Source organism: Clarias gariepinus, chromosome 9 (genome assembly GCF_024256425.1).
Source record: "Clarias gariepinus isolate MV-2021 ecotype Netherlands chromosome 9, CGAR_prim_01v2, whole genome shotgun sequence".
NCBI classification, from domain to species: Eukaryota; Metazoa; Chordata; class Actinopteri; order Siluriformes; family Clariidae; genus Clarias; species Clarias gariepinus.
The window spans coordinates 30,245,745-30,262,438 of record NC_071108.1 but is presented as its reverse complement, the minus strand read 5'-3'; the positions used below and the strand labels follow the sequence as shown (position 1 = coordinate 30,262,438).

Below are 16,694 nucleotides of genomic sequence, written 5' to 3'. Positions count from 1 at the left end.
TGGAAAATAATAAACTTTGGGAAAGTAGGAGCAATTCATCTTTGTATCAGGTCACAGTGTAATACACAGTCAGTTAATTATATTCCTAGAACATCTTGCCACCATGTGTTTTGTTAAAAAAAAAAAGGGGCACCATAAGGGGCACCTGCTAAACCGGCTACTGCTACATCGTCCAAACTGAATTTCTTTTTTCTTTTATATATACTGTACATGTTATTAAAAAAACACACTACACAAAGAGGGGTAGTGGTTAGCACTGTGGCCCTGCACCTCCAGTTCAACTCCTGCCTTGGGTCTGAGTACGTGGAGTTTGTATGTTCTCCCCGTGCTCGGTGGGTTTCCTCGGCTACTATGGTTTCCTCCCCCAGTCCAAAGACATGCAGATTAGGCTAATTGGCCCTTGAGCCTTGTGCCCCAAGTCTTCTGGAATAGACATCAGGCCCCCCGCGACCCTGAAAACAGGATAAATCACTATAGATGATCAGTAAATTATTATAAGAAAAAAAAAGTTTCAAAAAAGAATTACTTTTTAAAATCAGCATTAATAATCATGGCTCTACTCTAAAAAAAAAAAAAAAAAAAATGGAGAAAAAAAAGCAACATTAACAAAAACAACAGAATCTAAACTTTACCACAATAAGTAAATGCATTGATTAGTGACTAGTAAAATATAATATTAGATCAGAGAGTGTAGATTTTTAGGTTTAATAGGCTATAACATTATTATTATTATTATTATTATTATGGCGGCGATGTGGCGTAGTGGTCATCACTGTGGTCTTGCAGCTTCTGGGTTAAAGGTTCGATTCCCACCTCGGGTCTGTGTGCAAGGAGTTTGCATGTTCTTCCTGTGCTTGGTGGGTTTCCTCCAGGTACTCTGGTTTCCTCCCCCAGTCCAAAGACATGCAGATAAGGCTAACTGGCGTCCCCAAATTGCCCGCAGAGTGTGGCAACCCCACCCCTTAAGTAATTGCAATTAATATCTGTCACCCGATTTGCCGGATGGCATGTGGATGTACCAAAATACCAATACCAGGTTATACCCTGCCTTGGGCACCATGTGAGGTCTCCGGGCAACCCGTGACCCTGTACACCCTGATGAATTTAGTATTATTAACAGTAGTAGTAGTAGGAGACATTCACAACATAAGAAATATACATAGGATTCTGTAAATCTGAAACATAATAAATCTAAAATGCAAATGAAAGGTTTAAATCTACGCAACAAGAACAACAACTTGAAGACTTATTCTTCTTTTTTCCATCTGAAAATCTTACACACACACATATATATATATATATATATATATATATATATATACGTAAATTGTTCCAATATGCAAAGGAGGGCGGATGATGTCATGAGTATGCAAATCAAATTCTGCTGTCATTGACTTTCTTTCGGTCTTGTTGAGCATGCGCTAAAGCTCTCCACTACTTTTCCTTCCTAAACTCCTGTCTCCTGGACACAAGCCTTTCAGTGGGATGCTAGGGGGAAAGAAAATAATATGAGAAAAGTTAAGAGAGGTCCTAAGTGATATTTAGACAAGAGTGTATAATATATAACTAACAGACACAGCTGGAGAGTGTGACAGGGGCGCGCGCATGACTTCAAGCTCAACAAAGGTAACTCAGTAACTGACAGCTGCGAAAGAGAGACACACGGTTAGAGAGACAGAGAGAGGGAGAGAGAGAGATAGAGTGAGAGAGAGAAGGGATGGCGGGGTGTTGTTTGTCCGCGGAGGAGAAGGAGCGCAGGAGGATCAATCAGGAGATCGACAAGCAGCTCAAGAAAGATAAGAATGATGCCAGGAGAGAGCTGAAGCTCCTGCTGCTGGGTAAGCCATCACTACACCACCTTGTGCTTATCAGACATTGTTTAGAATACATTTCTAGAATCAGGTCGGACCAGGTTGTAAGATAATCAAGAAAAACAAAGATCGGGGAGGTTGATTTGAAAGGAGTTTTCCCTTTGATCTTCCTTCAAAAGCTGTAACTGTAACTGTAGTATCATTGGGCATCTGTCAGGTGAAAACCACTGGAGCTTCTTTACCAAATTAAATGCACCTTCCCAGGTACAAAATCAAGCTTAAAGCAGGAAAAGATGTTTCCTTGATTATTCCACACAAGCAAAAAAAAAAAAAGAAAAAAAAGGCTTGCTACCTTTGGAAAAGCTTTACCTGTGTGTGTGTGTCCACCGAATATGTGTTTTATGTCTACAGGAAACTATATGCAAAACAATAGGGGGGTACAAATTTCTAAACAAGTCCTGAAAATGCGAAATAACAATATGTTTAATAATTTCTCATTGTCAACGAAAAAAAAAAGTTTGGAAAAAGCTTCCATATTATGAATCCTACCATTTAAAAAATGGAAGATATTAACTGGATGTTAAAAGAGTTTAAAAACCCAGTGCTTGTGTGAAATGTATATGTAAATAACTGGCTGTTTATTGTGTAATTGCGTAATGTCATAGCGTAAGAGTGGGTACAATTGATTCTCATGCACTTAATATGACCTTCCTAAAAATGAAGGTATATTTGCTACATGTACCATATTCTCACTTTTTTAAACTAGATCTACATCATGGTGACTAGAAATATACTGTACACTTTAGTTTCCCAATGGGTCATAATTGAACTTATACATAGTTTCATGCGATTGCAGCATGCTTCAAAACACGTATCGTCCTACGTCATGTACGTCATGCGTACATTCAAAATAGTTCACTGGACCAGACTATTGATGCAAGTATGTCCTCTTGACCCAAAAGCAATTAATACATTCAAATACTGTAGTACAGTGGCATCCATTTTTTTTAAATACAGATGTGTGGAGTATTATTGATTGTCAAGTCCATTGAGAAACCCAACATTCGAGTATAAATTTGACCTGTTGGTCAATTAGAATAACAATAATGAAATAACAACACAATAATATTCTATAATTAAAATCTATCTATCCAATATTTCACTTTGGTCCCCTAATGACTGGTACAAAACCCATGAAAACAGCATTTTGACTTCTCAATAGGTCATATTTCGTGTTTCTGATCAGGATTTGATTAGGTACAAGGCCGTTTTGTAAAGATCAGAAAGGTCTACATTTGTGATGATTGGCATTTAGTGTTGTATATGTGTTTCATTATTTTATTTTTTTTACATTGGCATAAAAAAAACACAAGAAAGCAGCACTGCTGTTACACGTGTATGTTCCTTAGGCACCTGTCACTACATCAACCTTTTCTTCTGACCTGAGATCAGTTTAATGCTCCATCTCTCACACCAGCTAATGGTAAAATGGCACTGTATGTCCTCCTACACTATGTGCGTGCGTGTGTGTGTGTGTGTGTGTGTGTGTGTGTGTGTGTGAGAGAGAGAGAGAGAGTGAGCTGTGGCTTCAGTTACTGTAGCTTGGTTTGGGGAACTCTAGTTTATGGCGGCGCGGCCACCATGCCTGCTGCAGCTATGCAAAAGCATGCAAAGCACAATGTCCTCTGTTTAATGAGTTCCAAGCTGAATTTCCTCAAGAGCACGCAGCGCACACACACAGCTATACATCTCTTTCATTTGCCAGTCTTTTAATTCATTACCGAATTTCAAACTCGTTTCCTTTCAATACAGAAATCTATTGTGTCTCGAAGGGGTTATTACAGTACGTCATCAACTGATCACAGGCGAATATGGTGCGAGACGGATAGCAGAACGTTTTATCCTAGCATCAGTGACAAAACATCACGACTTGGACGAAATAAAGTTCTAGATCAGGAACAAACGAAGAGATTATTCCACAGTGTCTGGCCTATAATGTATTAGTGAGCATTTAGACGAGTTCCTGTTATCACTTACGTCGCAGCAGCTATAATCAGATCTGCTTCACCCCAATGCTTCACCATTTTTTCCCACCGCGTAACTAAAGAAACTTGCTCCGTCCTGAAGACTCTCCTGTGGTGGAAACGTCCAGCTCACAAACTTCACCACATCTTTAATTATAGATAAATAAAAACATTTTTATCTTTTAAAGTCAGTTGGTTAGTTTGGAATACAAGTGCCTATAAATTTGCTTTTACATTTAAAACAATACTATATACTAAGAAACTGTGTTAACCTTCAGATTCCAGAAGGCAGGAGCATATTGACATAAAAGAGTTTAACTTTTTTCAGTTTAAAAAAATCCATGTTTTCTAAGTGATTTTAATTATTCACTTTTTCATAAATTAATTTACAGGCAAGTGGTGAGAAATTCCAATAGAGACAGAGCTGTAACCAATTCTAGTTTCTTAAGCGTGGTAGTCAAGTTAATATTGTGGAAACATCAAAAAAAAAAAAAAAAAAAAAAGACAAATTTGCTGGTGAAATAGGAAAAAACGGAGGTTTGAGGAATTCAGGATGGAATCAAAATGTAACGTTTGTAAATCATTAAATTTGTTGGCAAGATCATTTTAAAAACTGAATTGAACAAAAACTGGTATTTAATCAACAATCCCTTAATACTGTAGTACAAGGTTTCCTCACTTTTAAGGCTGTATACCTATGATAATGACATCAAGAATTATTTGATGTCACATTTTTTTTTAATTATTATTTTTGAAATTAATAGTTCGCTTTCAGAATTTTTGTTGTTGAATCTTCAAAAGTAAACCTTAAAAACGACAATCAATAGGACACTATCTATATACACTGTTTATATATTTATAATTCACTGTATATGAATTGCTGTGAAAGACATTTCTCCATGTTTAATATGTCTTTTAGCTGTCCTTAACGTGAACATTTTCCAACATAATCTCCGCGTGAGACACAAAGTGGCACCAGATCCGATTATCAAGTCACCCAGCTCGACCTCGAATCAAAAACCAAGAATTTCAAGATGATGTCATGGATTAAACGGCTTAACGAAGCGACGTTACGTAACTTTTACGATTGTGAGGACGCTCGGACCCAGACGCTTAAAAATCCGACTCAGTCAAATCTGCTTCATTTTCATCTGTCCTGAAAGATCTGACGTCACTTGGAAATTCGCACGATGCTAATTCATGCAAAGAAAAGGAGCGAGAGGACGAAGGTCACCCGAAGAGATTTCAATTTCAAATGATACCAGTTTGTATCGTCAAACTGAGAATGTTCCCTGGAGAATTTATACAGCTAAAAGTGTGTGTATACACAGTAGTAGTTAGTTAAAGGATGTATGCATTGTTACTGTGATTCATTTTGTGCACTTTCTTCATTCCTTTGTTGGTGATGCTTCTTTGTAAAGTTACTTCCAGTAAAGCCCACAAGTTTACACACACACAGAAACACACACATACATACATACACACCAACTAATTTGTTTAACAAATAGCGTAGGCTGGTAGTTGCTGCTACACCGAGAATATCACTCATTTTGTAGCTGTATCAGTTTAGATTTGGAATGAATCATGAATCGTGTCAGTGTTCAGTTCCAGGTGTCTCAAGATTACGATGTTACGTCGAAACATAAAAAAAAATATTTCCTAGAACGTGCATGTAGGGAACTCACCTTATATACACAGTACTGTGCAAATTTCCCCTCATTTCTCCATATTTTGCTTCCGAAGAGCCAGACTTGTATTTTGTAGTACTAAGGAGTAGTTCTCCAGGCTTCATTTTCAGCCCTGTACCTGAACAGTTTCAGATAAATGTTTTTTTTTTGTTTGCTAAGTGACCTATGAACCATTCAAACATCTAACTTAAGGCATGAACCAGTGAGAAACAGATGCAGATGATGACAGACGCTCAGGCCGGTGATTAGTATACTGGTGATGCTGAATGCTGAGTGGTTGGAAAAGACGAGAGGGGAAACGAGGTTGCTGCTAAAGTTGTTACATAAGCAAACTATTTTTTATTATATCTTTAGACACTTTGCAACCTTAATCTACATCATTTTTTATTGATTATGAAGAAAAGACGAGAGACACAAGACTGAAATTTAAGAAAGTTCTTTGAATCTTGAAGACACACACATATACTGCGTATGTCCACAGTACATATATTTCTCTCTCTCTGAGAAAGAAGCTCAAAGTGTGATGACACCAAAACTTGAGAAGCTTCCAGGAGTCCTCCCACATCCATGATGGATGTTCTATGGCTGCAGCAGCATAGTTGTGGTCTGATGTCTGCTATAAAATACTCAGTGTTTATAGCCAGTGGAAAAGTGGATGTACAAACGGGACTCTCGCGTGTCCTGGCACTTCTGTTTCTCTGGCTGTTTCCCCTTTATCTGTTATACACCTCTCTGTTAATTTATTAGAGCATTAAAACTATTATTGATACTGTGCGGAAATTCTTGGCGATAACCAATAGGGACAATTCACATCTCTAGAAAGGTTTTTTCCCCCCCTGGATATAAACAAAAGCGACTTCAGGCACGGCAAGGTCAGTCCAGTTGACGTAGCAGCCAAGTTTTTCCACAGTTGCCAAACTAACGTTCAGTTTTATGTGTGTAATTTACGATTTATACTCCAGATGTAGATTTAGGTAATGAATAAGCCAGAGGAGACAGTGACATGGAAAATGTTCCTGAAGAAACCTTAGGAGGCACCATGTTCAAATGGGAAACCGTTTTCTTCTAGGTGACACTAGTTCGTGATGGAGATAAACAAGAAAAAGGGGTTGGAAAGGATGTTTGGTATGGGCAGATTGTAAAGAAAAACCTAGAAAAGCTAAGCACCTGTCTCAAATGTCCCCTTCACTCTGTCTCACCTTCAGGTACAGGTGAGAGTGGGAAGAGTACCTTCATTAAACAGATGCGCATCATTCATGGCGCCGGCTACACCGAGGAAGACAGGAAAACTTTCACAAAGCTGGTGTTCCAGAATATCATCACGGCCATGCAGTCAATGATCAGAGCTATGGAGGCGCTGTCAATATCACTCAGCAATCCTGAGAACCAGGTGACACACTCGATTGTTATCTATCGATAACGTTTTCATCAACTGATTATTATTATTATTTTTTATTAGTTTGATTGCTTTCCTGGTTATTTCTCCTGAATAATGATTGGTCTATATATGTGTGACTGCAGACCCATGCTGATTTGATGATCGAGGTAGACGTCGATAAGATGATGGAGTTGGAGGAAAGCTATGTGGAAGCCATCCGCTGCCTATGGAAGGATGCAGGCATCAGTGAATGCTACGACCGGCGTCGTGAATACCAGCTAACTGACTCCGCCAAATAGTCAGTATTACATTAAATACAGTTCATTTTGTTTTCTGATGCCCCAGTTGACTGATTGCTCTTTTTATTAATTTTAAATCAACAACAAAAACAACTGCCAAGGTACCACTGTTGAGTGCTTAAGCAAGACCCATCTGCTCTAGGGGCGCTGTATCCTGGGTGACCCCAACTTCCTAATTGGGATATGTACTTAGTTACTCACTCACTCATCATCTATACCACTTTATCCTGTATTCAGGGTCGCGGGGGCCTGGAGCCTATCCCAGGAGACTTAGGGCACAAGGTGGGGTACACCCTGGAAGGGATGCCAATCCATCGCAGGGCACACATACACACACACTCATTCACACACTACGGGCAATTTGGGTATGCCAATTAGCCTACTCAGCAAGTCTTTTAACTGTGTGAGCAAACTGGAGTACTCGGAGAAAACCCACCAAGCACGGGGAGAACATAATTCTTGCAAACAGGAAAAAAAAATCCCTGTACTATATGGTAGATCTTAGGTCTTCATTACAAGCACCATCTCCTGTCTAGCTGGTCTTGGGGTATTCCTGTACTTTTATGTTTGACATTCTCATTGACAAACCTTCAGGATGCCAAATTAAAATGCAGGACCCTTAGCAATCACCTGCATTCATGAGCTGTAGGTCATTGTTAATGCCCAATAGTGGTAAGTCAAGTGCTACACATGTCACAAGTGCCTGTCACATATGTGTAATCATATTTAAATGCATATTTGACATGGTCAAAATTTTATAAACCCCATCTCCGAAGCCTGGCTCCAAAATGAATTCTTGTGTCCACTTTGTAAAGTGAGACCTTCTCAAAGTGGACACAAAAAGCTATTTTGGTGACATTCAAGGATATTTCACAAGTAATTGAATGCTCCCTGCATGACCACCCTTAGTCAACAAATCTGAGAGGGTTGGTTAGAGAAAGAGCGCCAAGAAAAGCCTGGTCAGATTTGAGGTAACATGACCCACCTCTGGTAACAGGCCTGGTGGTGTTGTCTACAGGCAAGCGTCCGGGCTAACCGCACGCTACACCTGGGGACCTCAAGCCAAAAACAGAAATATCGCAAGGGGTGCAGGGTGGAGGTCAGGTGCAATGCCATGAGGGGAGTTGCTCAGTTTTCTTCTTGGTATGTTACCAATTTACTAGAAGAAAACTGAGCAATGATATGAAAGCCTTCCATGCTTAATCTTGCATTTTGTACTACAGTTACCTGAGTGATCTGGAACGCATTGCTGATCCAGCTTATGTCCCAACTGAGCAAGACATCCTGAGGGTCCGAGTGCCCACCACTGGTATCATCGAGTACCCATTTGACCTGGACAACGTCATCTTCAGGTGTTTGTTTTTCCTGCTGTATTTAGACTGCTCTCCTATTCTGAATGACATGAAAATTCTATGAATGTTTAAACATTAGATCATAGCTATACAAAAGTATATAATGACTCAGTCAGGTTAGTAAAATCTTCTTTTGACTTGTTATCCATGCATCACATCATTAGGATGGTGGATGTGGGAGGACAGAGGTCTGAGCGCAGAAAGTGGATCCACTGCTTTGAGAACGTGACCTCCATCATCTTCCTGGTGGCATTGAGCGAATATGACCAAGTCCTCGTTGAGTGCGATAATGAGGTCAGTACCCCCAAAGCTTTAGCCCCTCTGGCCATCCAAAAAATCTGAACAACCAATTTCTCTTTCAGTGGTGGGAGGATAAATAGCATGGACTTAAACCATAGATAAGATGAACACTGCAATGATGTTTGTCGTTTTATTCCTTTGTCCTTAGAACCGTATGGAAGAGAGCAAAGCCTTGTTCAAGACCATCATCACTTACCCATGGTTCCAGCAGTCTTCAGTTATCCTCTTCCTCAATAAAACAGACATCCTGAAGGAGAAGATTGTCTATTCCCACCTAGCAAATTACTTCCCAGAGTACAAAGGTAACATGGGCTCAAAACATTGCAGTGCATGCTGTAACTACTGATCATAATAGCCTCGATGAACAGTGTAGTTGCACAAATAGCTGGAGACATAATCAAACTGCCTGCTTCACGTCTGAAATGCTGGCCTTCCAGGAACTCGAAATGGCTTGAGGTCAGGAGTGTATGGTTCCTTTACTGTGCAAGTGGTGCATTGGGCAGTATTGTCCTGCAAAAACAGAACACCTTTGGTGATCAAACAAGGGTTTTTATTATTATTATAGGAAAGGGACATTAAAGATGATCCTAAAAAGCCAGAGTTTCGGAACTCCAATCATAAGGAAACTTTCTACCTTGATGGTATCCAAGCACTAGTGAAAAGTGCATTAGTGTAGCAGGAGATTGTATAGATGTTTCCTATTGAGCATAAGTAGAGCACCTATGACTTACGAATGTTTTATCTTTTGTACCTTAAGGCCCCCAGGGTGACCCCAAACCAGCACAAGAGTTTATTCTGCAGATGTACCAGGAGCAGAACCCAGACAAAGACAAGACCGTCTACTCTCACTTCACATGCGCCACCGACACTGAGAACATCCGTCTGATCTTCGCCGCAGTGAAGGACACCATCCTGAGAAGCAATCTGAAAGATTTCAATCTAGTTTAAACCCGAGTTTTTAGAACCTTCTCACAAGAGCTTTCTTCACATTATCTCTCAGTCTCTAGTTCCAGGTGGTGAAAAGAACCTCTGAATGGTTTAGGGGGAAGGACTGAATTGGGATTGGAGATTCGGGGTTCACACTTGTCCATGGCCTTATTGTGAGTTTGAAGAAGCAGTTTTGTCTCTTTTGGAACTTCTTCTGAGGCTGTAACACACTAAATAGGTTTAAAAACTATACATTTATAATTCAGATGTAGCTGCAGATGATCGAGTTGTTGAATATAGTGGTGATTTGGGCAGGATGTTTAAAAACTTTCTGAATATCTGAAGTAAAGGCAGGATTTTCTGAATTTCCTTGCTCATCTGAGATTACTTGCTTGTTCTTTACTGTACATGTACAGAAATGCTTACAGAAGTGCAAATAGTTTACATTTGAAGCCATATGCACACCTATAAAAAAACCTGTAGAGAGAAAATGCCTTTACCATGCTGCAACTTAACCGCACTTGCCTTAAGTCAACTGTAAGCTATTTATTTTAGTAAAAAAAAAAAATCAATGTAAAGTTCTTTCAAATATAACCTGTATGTATAAATAAAAATCAACCATATACTTTTCCTCCTCTCATGATGCAACTTTGGTCATTGCTATTAAGAATGTTTTTGAGAATGTCTGAGAATGTAAAACCAAAAAAAGATATTTACTACCATTTACGACCCTTTTGACGTAGGTAGTAATGGCTTCGTGGTGTATAAAATGTGTAGTTACTGTATTGTCATATTTACTTCCACATATTTATCTTCTCTGTATTTAAAGCTAAATAATTATAAGAATATTTAGGAAATACATTGTACCCACAAACCTTACCTTTGCTGTAAACTAATAAAATATTTTTCAAAAGGTGCTGTTTGGATTGTTTTTAAGTGTTTTAAAGGTAGTAGTAAAAATGAGCTAAAATGCAGAATTTAATTTTTATGTTGCCCATTGATACTGTATACTGTACAAGATTGGCAAAAAAAAAAGTTGGCGTTTTAGAAGGTACAATTTTTGGTCTGCATCAAAAAAAGAAGAAAAAAAAAAGAAAAACAACAAAGGACATTTGAAATGACTGGAACTGGGTTAAGAACCCTGGAACGTCAACTTTGTGGAAGAAATGTGGTCAGCGCATTAGCACGTTTTGTTAAATCGCTAATACCCGCCCCTATGCTGTCCTCCTATTGGTCGCCTTTAAAAGAGCATTGTGACAGCAAGGATTTAATATAAAAATTTTAAGCAAATAAAAATAAATTTATCCTGCCACAGCAAAATTTAGCGCACTACAGTTTATTAACTGTCAATCAATTATTAACCAAGTGGGTGAAGTTTTATTCATTAAAGACCTCTAAATAGCAAACAATACAAATAGTGAGCATATACAGTAGAATGATTGGTGACCTTTTGCATTTTGTGTAGAAGAAAACGTACAAGTTTACCCTAACGAGTTGCTATTTTTTAAAACAATTCAGCTCTTAAAAAATTCTAATCTGTCAAATTATGTATATTATACTATAATATATTATATATAATTTGTAAATCAATGGATTTAGACATGTGGATATGGTGAAGACGACCTGCTGCTTGGTGGGATGGAATAGTCTGTCTTTTTTTCATTGCTGATCTACTGGGATTTTCACACACAACCATCTCTAGTTTACATAGACTAATGGTGCGGGGGACGTTTTCTTGCCAAACTTAGTACCTAATTGAGCATCGTCCACCTGACTATTGTTGCTGACCATGTCCGTCTCGTTACGACCACAGGATGGCCTCCATAGTCACCTGATCTCAATCCCATAGAGCACATGTGGGACGACAAATCTAAACTAACTGCGTGATGGCCAATATGGACCATAAACGCTAAGAAATGTTTCTAGCACCTTGTTGATTTTGTGCCATGAATATTTAAGGCAGTTCTCAAGGCAAATGTACTAGCAAGATGTACATAATCAACATAAAGCAACAAATTTAGTATTAAAATGTTTATACAAGCCTTTTATTTTCAAGCATTCTTCCAGAAGCGCATTTGTGAGATCAGACACTGATGTTGGACGAGAAGGCCTGGCTCGCAGTCTACGCTCTAATTCATCCCAAAAACAGGTTGAGGTCAGTCAAATTCTTCCACAACAATCATGTCTTTATGAACCTTGCTTTGTGCACTGGTGCCATGTCCAAAGTTCCCACAAAGTTGGGAGCATTAAAATGTCCAAAATGTCTTGGTATCCTGAAGCATTAAGAATTCCTTTCACTGGAAGTGGGGGGCCAAACCCAACTCCTGAAAAACACCCCCACACTATATATACTGTATAACCGACTCCTATAAACACTGTGAAAAAAAAATGTGTCTATGTTTGAAATTACTAATTGACATAATTGATCAAAAATACATTTATTAATAATTATGTATACCCAATTAAAAAAACAAAAACAGGACGCTGTTGAAATAATCAAAAATCGATAAATACCTAATTAACAAATTGTACATTAGTGCCACTAAAGGGCGAATAAGAGTCCTTATTGCATATTAATATTTCAGAGTCGGGTTGAGTGTTTTTAAAGGTACAGATGTGGAACAGTAGTACATCAGCATGAGCTGCATAGAAAAGAACAAAACCAAAAGTACGTACTCAAGCCACTGAATATTTACAGTTCAACTGTTGAGAAAGTGTAAACAATTAAGTATAGACACTTATGGCTAAAGGAAAGATTTCATGCAAAAGCCACAAGTACAAAAATAAACTTGTTTGTAGAGAATGGCATGCTGATATGTTAAGGGTATAAACTGAACAATATAGAAAACGTGTAAATATGGTAAACATTGGTCGTTATTTATCCACTCAAACAAATAAAACCTGTAAGATGTGTCGTAACGGCGCAACAAGCAGTGCATTAGTATTTACCCATGGTACTGTAGCTATGGAATGCAACACTTTGAGTGCAGTGATTACTCTGAACTGATAACGTGTTTTCCTATCATACATCATGTGATCGATTTTTACAAAAATATTGTTCCTTCAATGGCATGCTTCGCGAAATTAATAAGACCGACTTTTATACATTACGTAGTTCCTGTGATTTCTATACATAATGGATGCACGTGAGTGAGTGAGTGACACGATGTAGTAACTAAAACGACGCTGTAAACGAGAACACACGCATACACGCACTTTTAATAACAGTCACTAACGGATGATTTTTTTTCTCTTTTTTTTCTGAGTGACTGATGTACAGCCTATAAAGTGTGGTGTTTTGTAGTTTTGCATATAAGTAAAGGCACAAACTCAGGATTCCAGAGTCTCTCTTTATGTGTGTGTAGGTGTGTGTGTGTGAGAGAGTGAGCCCGCACACACACATGGCTTATTTCTGAAGGCTTTCCCTGGCATCCTGAAGCTTGGTCAGAACCCACTGTGAAAACAAAGGAAGAAAGAAAAGTCTGATTAAGTCCCACACAGAGTCTGGCAGACGGTCTGTCACTCTACATGATGTAACACGAGAATATTATAGGATGATATACTGTATCTCATATCATGAGCTCACAGCTGAATGTGGCTGTTTCTGAGCAGAATCATACCTTGGCTATTTCTGGAGTCTTGAAGTTGATGATCTTCCCAAACTCTTTGGCATGAAACACAGACTTCACCCTTTCCTGTGAGGCATTGAAATTATATTTTATTTTTAACTAATTGATTTAAAGTTTCAACTTTTACTTTTAGATATTTACATAAAAGAAAAGCAAGACCCGTGTTTAGATCATCTTAACCTAAAAACAGGACTGCATCACTATTTATCTTTTTATGCTAATGACGACATTGTATTTTTTCTTTTCATCCTCATTTCTTTTTTACACCTTTTTTTTGGTTTTTCCCTTATTTCTTTTATTTGAACTTCTTTCTTTCATACATTTCTTTCTTACCTTCCTTAATGTTTCCATCAATCTTTCTTAACTTCTGTTTCATGCCTTCATTATTTCCATTCTTTATTCTTTCCTCCTTTCCTATCATCTTTCTTTCCTTTTTTCTTGCATTCTTACCTTCCTTCCTCCTGCCTTCTTTCCCTTTTTCTTTCTACCTTTCCTTCCTTCCTTCATTTTTCCTTACCTTATTTCCTATCTTCTTTCTTTCCTTTTACTTCTTTTCTTTCCCAGCACCCTCTTCCTTTCCTTCACAGATTACAAAGCCTAAGAACAGTATGTACTTTTTTAGGTTAATAAATGTTGCCTGACTGAAGTTCACTCCTTTATTTCGTGTGTATTTTAAAAGCACTTAAAATTAAATATAATTTCATTAAACATAATCTTGAAAATAGCATTGCTGAACTATGATAATGCTAATTTCCATAACCTCGTAGCATTGGGAGTGATGGTCTGCTGTACCTTTGCCTCAATGCGCAGTCTTCTCTCTTCTACAATCATGGGATCTTTGGTAAACTCATCAAATAGATACTGCCACTCGCACGTCAACTGGCCAAAAGTGCCCGTTGTAACAAAAAAAATACCCCTGCAGAAAGAGGAGGTGGATGACTTACAGCTGGAACTATACATATACTATATTTGTACTATACTACACTTATATGATATAGGTAATATGGGCAAACCTTTTAGTGATCATCAGGAAATCTGACTCGTTCACCTTGGCATGAGCAAAGTACCTGTACCTCGCAAACCGTCCATTTTCAATTTTCTAAAATGTAAGAAGGAAGCTGGTTACACATCAAAACCAACATCGTATGCTTAAGAATGTATTTCAAACATTTGCTCCATCCAGCATGTTTCGTGGCGTGATGGTCATGTGGGGACCAGATGGAATGCAGGAAGTGGACCGAACCTTACATGAAAATGGAGTGACGATGAATCTGCATTCATTATTAAAATTTAAAATGCAATACAGCGAAAGCAGAGAGCAAATCAAAAATCTTATGGGCAAGAACTGAATATTGCCCTTTCAGAATACAGAATCGGTTCAAACACTCGTCTCAAACCCGTGTTGAGATTTTCAGTAACTCAAACAGTCTTCGATCAGCCATAACATCAAAACCATAACACTACTAGTCCCACTTTTGCAGCCAGAAAGCTCTGACCCATCAAGGCATGGACTCCAGAAGACCTCTGAAGGTGTGCTGTGGTATCTGGCAGTAAGACAGATCCTGAAGGTCTCGAGGTGGGAACTCCATGAATTTGTCCAGGACATCCAAGAGATGCTCGATCACACTGAGATCTGGTGAATTTGGAGGCTGAGTCAACACCTTGTATTTTTTGTCAACACGTTTTGCAGGGGGACAGTGTGTAATGTTTCTGTGCCATTTGGGAATACCACTGAGATGAAGGCGTTCTTAGTCTGCAACAATCCGGTCTGTTTAGGTAGGTGAAGGTAACACCCACACGAATTTCAGAAAAACAAGATTTCCCAAAAGAAATTTGCCCAGAGCAACACACCGTCTCTGCCAGATTGTCTTCCCATTCTGGTGCCAAGTCTTCCCGATGTTAGTAATACACACACACTAGGTGGTCCACATAATGATCCATCAAATCAAGGCCACACACTTGCATTGCTCCATTGTCCTCTTATCTCCGACTGTATGCACTTTCGGTGAGGGACAGGGGTCAGCATGACCAGTCTGTGGACACACAGCAAGCTGCGATGCACTGTGTGTTCGGACACCTTTGTTCCAGAGTCAGCATTCACTTTGTCAGCAAGTCAGCAAAGCACCAGAAGGGTGGGCTAGGCTTCGTTCTTCATGCACATCTATGAGCTGGTTTACTGGGACCATTTAATTTAACACTCCACATAATCTGCAATGTCTTCCAGCTATCACAATTAGTCCTTTGCCAAAGTCGCCCAAGTCCTTATACTCGCCCATTTCTTCTGCTAACAACACATCAATTTCACGGACCAAAATGTTCAGTTGTTGCCAAATACTGTACATCTCTAACCCCATGTCAGACGCCACTAAAAAGGAAATAATCAAAGTTACTGCATTCATCTGTCAGTAGTTTTAATGTTATGACTGAAGGATGTTTTTATTGTTTAATAAAATAGTGAGACAGATAAAACCAGTCATACTGTAGCACGCATTTAAAAGCTTGGATTATTTTCTTCCTGAGTGGATTTTGTTCTCACTTTGCTTAAAAGAATCAGATCCAATTAGGACGTCAGAAAGTAAAATGACATGTTACAAGACAATTTAAAGAATAACAACACAGCTTAGGTGGTTTTATGAAAATGAAATAATAAATTTTAAATGATTGAAAATAAAATAATAATTATTATTATTATTTTTTTTTTTTATAATTTCTCCCTAATTTAGTCGTGTCCAATTCCTCCCTGCCACTAAGGGGCTCCCACATTAAGGCTTCTACTACCACTCAGTAGTAGTAGTCTGAATCATGTCACAGCAGCCGACCACATCTTTTCAAACTGCTCACTCAGGCGGGCGTAACTCACTCAGGGAGCGGAGTAACACACTCGGAGGACAGCGCCATCCACTCCTTCGGCTTGCGTGAGCTCACAGACGCCCCTGATTGGCTGTAGAGCTGTGATTAATGTCGGAGCACTAAGTACCTCTCATCCCTTCCTTTTGAGACCTCCGGCTGCGAGAGGTTACAGTATCACCAGTACAGAATCGAACTCGCGATCTTCGGATAATAGGGTGAGCACTTTACCACCGCGCCACTCGGAGGCCCGACCGGCAGTTTTTCTGATGCTTAACTTGCTATTACTCACTCACTCATTTTCCATACCGCTTTAACCTGTATTCAGGGTTGCGAGGTCCTATGGCCTATCTCAGGAGGCTTAGGGCACAAGGCAGGGTACACCCTGGACAAGGTGCTAATCCATCGCAGGGCACACACACATATACTCACTCACACA

General features: G+C 39.0%; 2 protein-coding genes across 4 annotated transcripts in view; one reads left to right on the top strand and one right to left on the bottom strand.

Annotated features, from left to right (window-relative positions):
- The first annotated feature begins 1,433 nt into the window (after window positions 1–1,433).
- On the top strand, window positions 1,434–10,660 carry gna14a (guanine nucleotide binding protein (G protein), alpha 14a). Its single transcript, XM_053503274.1, has 7 exons — window positions 1,434–1,838; window positions 6,729–6,913; window positions 7,045–7,199; window positions 8,424–8,552; window positions 8,717–8,846; window positions 9,001–9,154; window positions 9,610–10,660. Exons 1-7 carry the CDS (start codon window positions 1,718–1,720, stop codon window positions 9,798–9,800), a joined length of 1,065 nt encoding a protein of 354 aa, XP_053359249.1. The 5' UTR covers window positions 1,434–1,717; the 3' UTR covers window positions 9,801–10,660.
- A 1,541-nt stretch (window positions 10,661–12,201) lies between these two features.
- vps13a (vacuolar protein sorting 13 homolog A) overlaps window positions 12,202–16,694 on the bottom strand; it is a 50,205-nt gene continuing 45,712 nt past the window's right edge. For all 3 annotated transcript variants that reach the window (XM_053503258.1, XM_053503259.1, XM_053503260.1), the window contains 4 exons: window positions 14,422–14,507; window positions 14,201–14,324; window positions 13,400–13,474; window positions 12,202–13,233 (listed from right to left, as the gene is read on the bottom strand). In XM_053503258.1, coding sequence (XP_053359233.1) covers window positions 13,186–13,233; window positions 13,400–13,474; window positions 14,201–14,324; window positions 14,422–14,507 — 333 coding nt within the window. In that variant the 3' untranslated portion in view covers window positions 12,202–13,185. The remainder of the gene's footprint in view (window positions 13,234–13,399; window positions 13,475–14,200; window positions 14,325–14,421; window positions 14,508–16,694) is intronic.

Excerpts from the sequence above, each read along its gene's own strand:
- gna14a (XM_053503274.1), top strand. The coding sequence starts at position 1,718 with ATGGCGGGGTGTTGTTTGTCCGCGGAGGAGAAGGAGCGCAGGAGGATC. Across the intron at positions 6,914-7,044 it reads TCAGCAATCCTGAGAACCAG|ACCCATGCTGATTTGATGAT; the intron begins GTGACACACTCG and ends GTGTGACTGCAG. Across the intron at positions 8,553-8,716 it reads CTGGACAACGTCATCTTCAG|GATGGTGGATGTGGGAGGAC; the intron begins GTGTTTGTTTTT and ends TCACATCATTAG.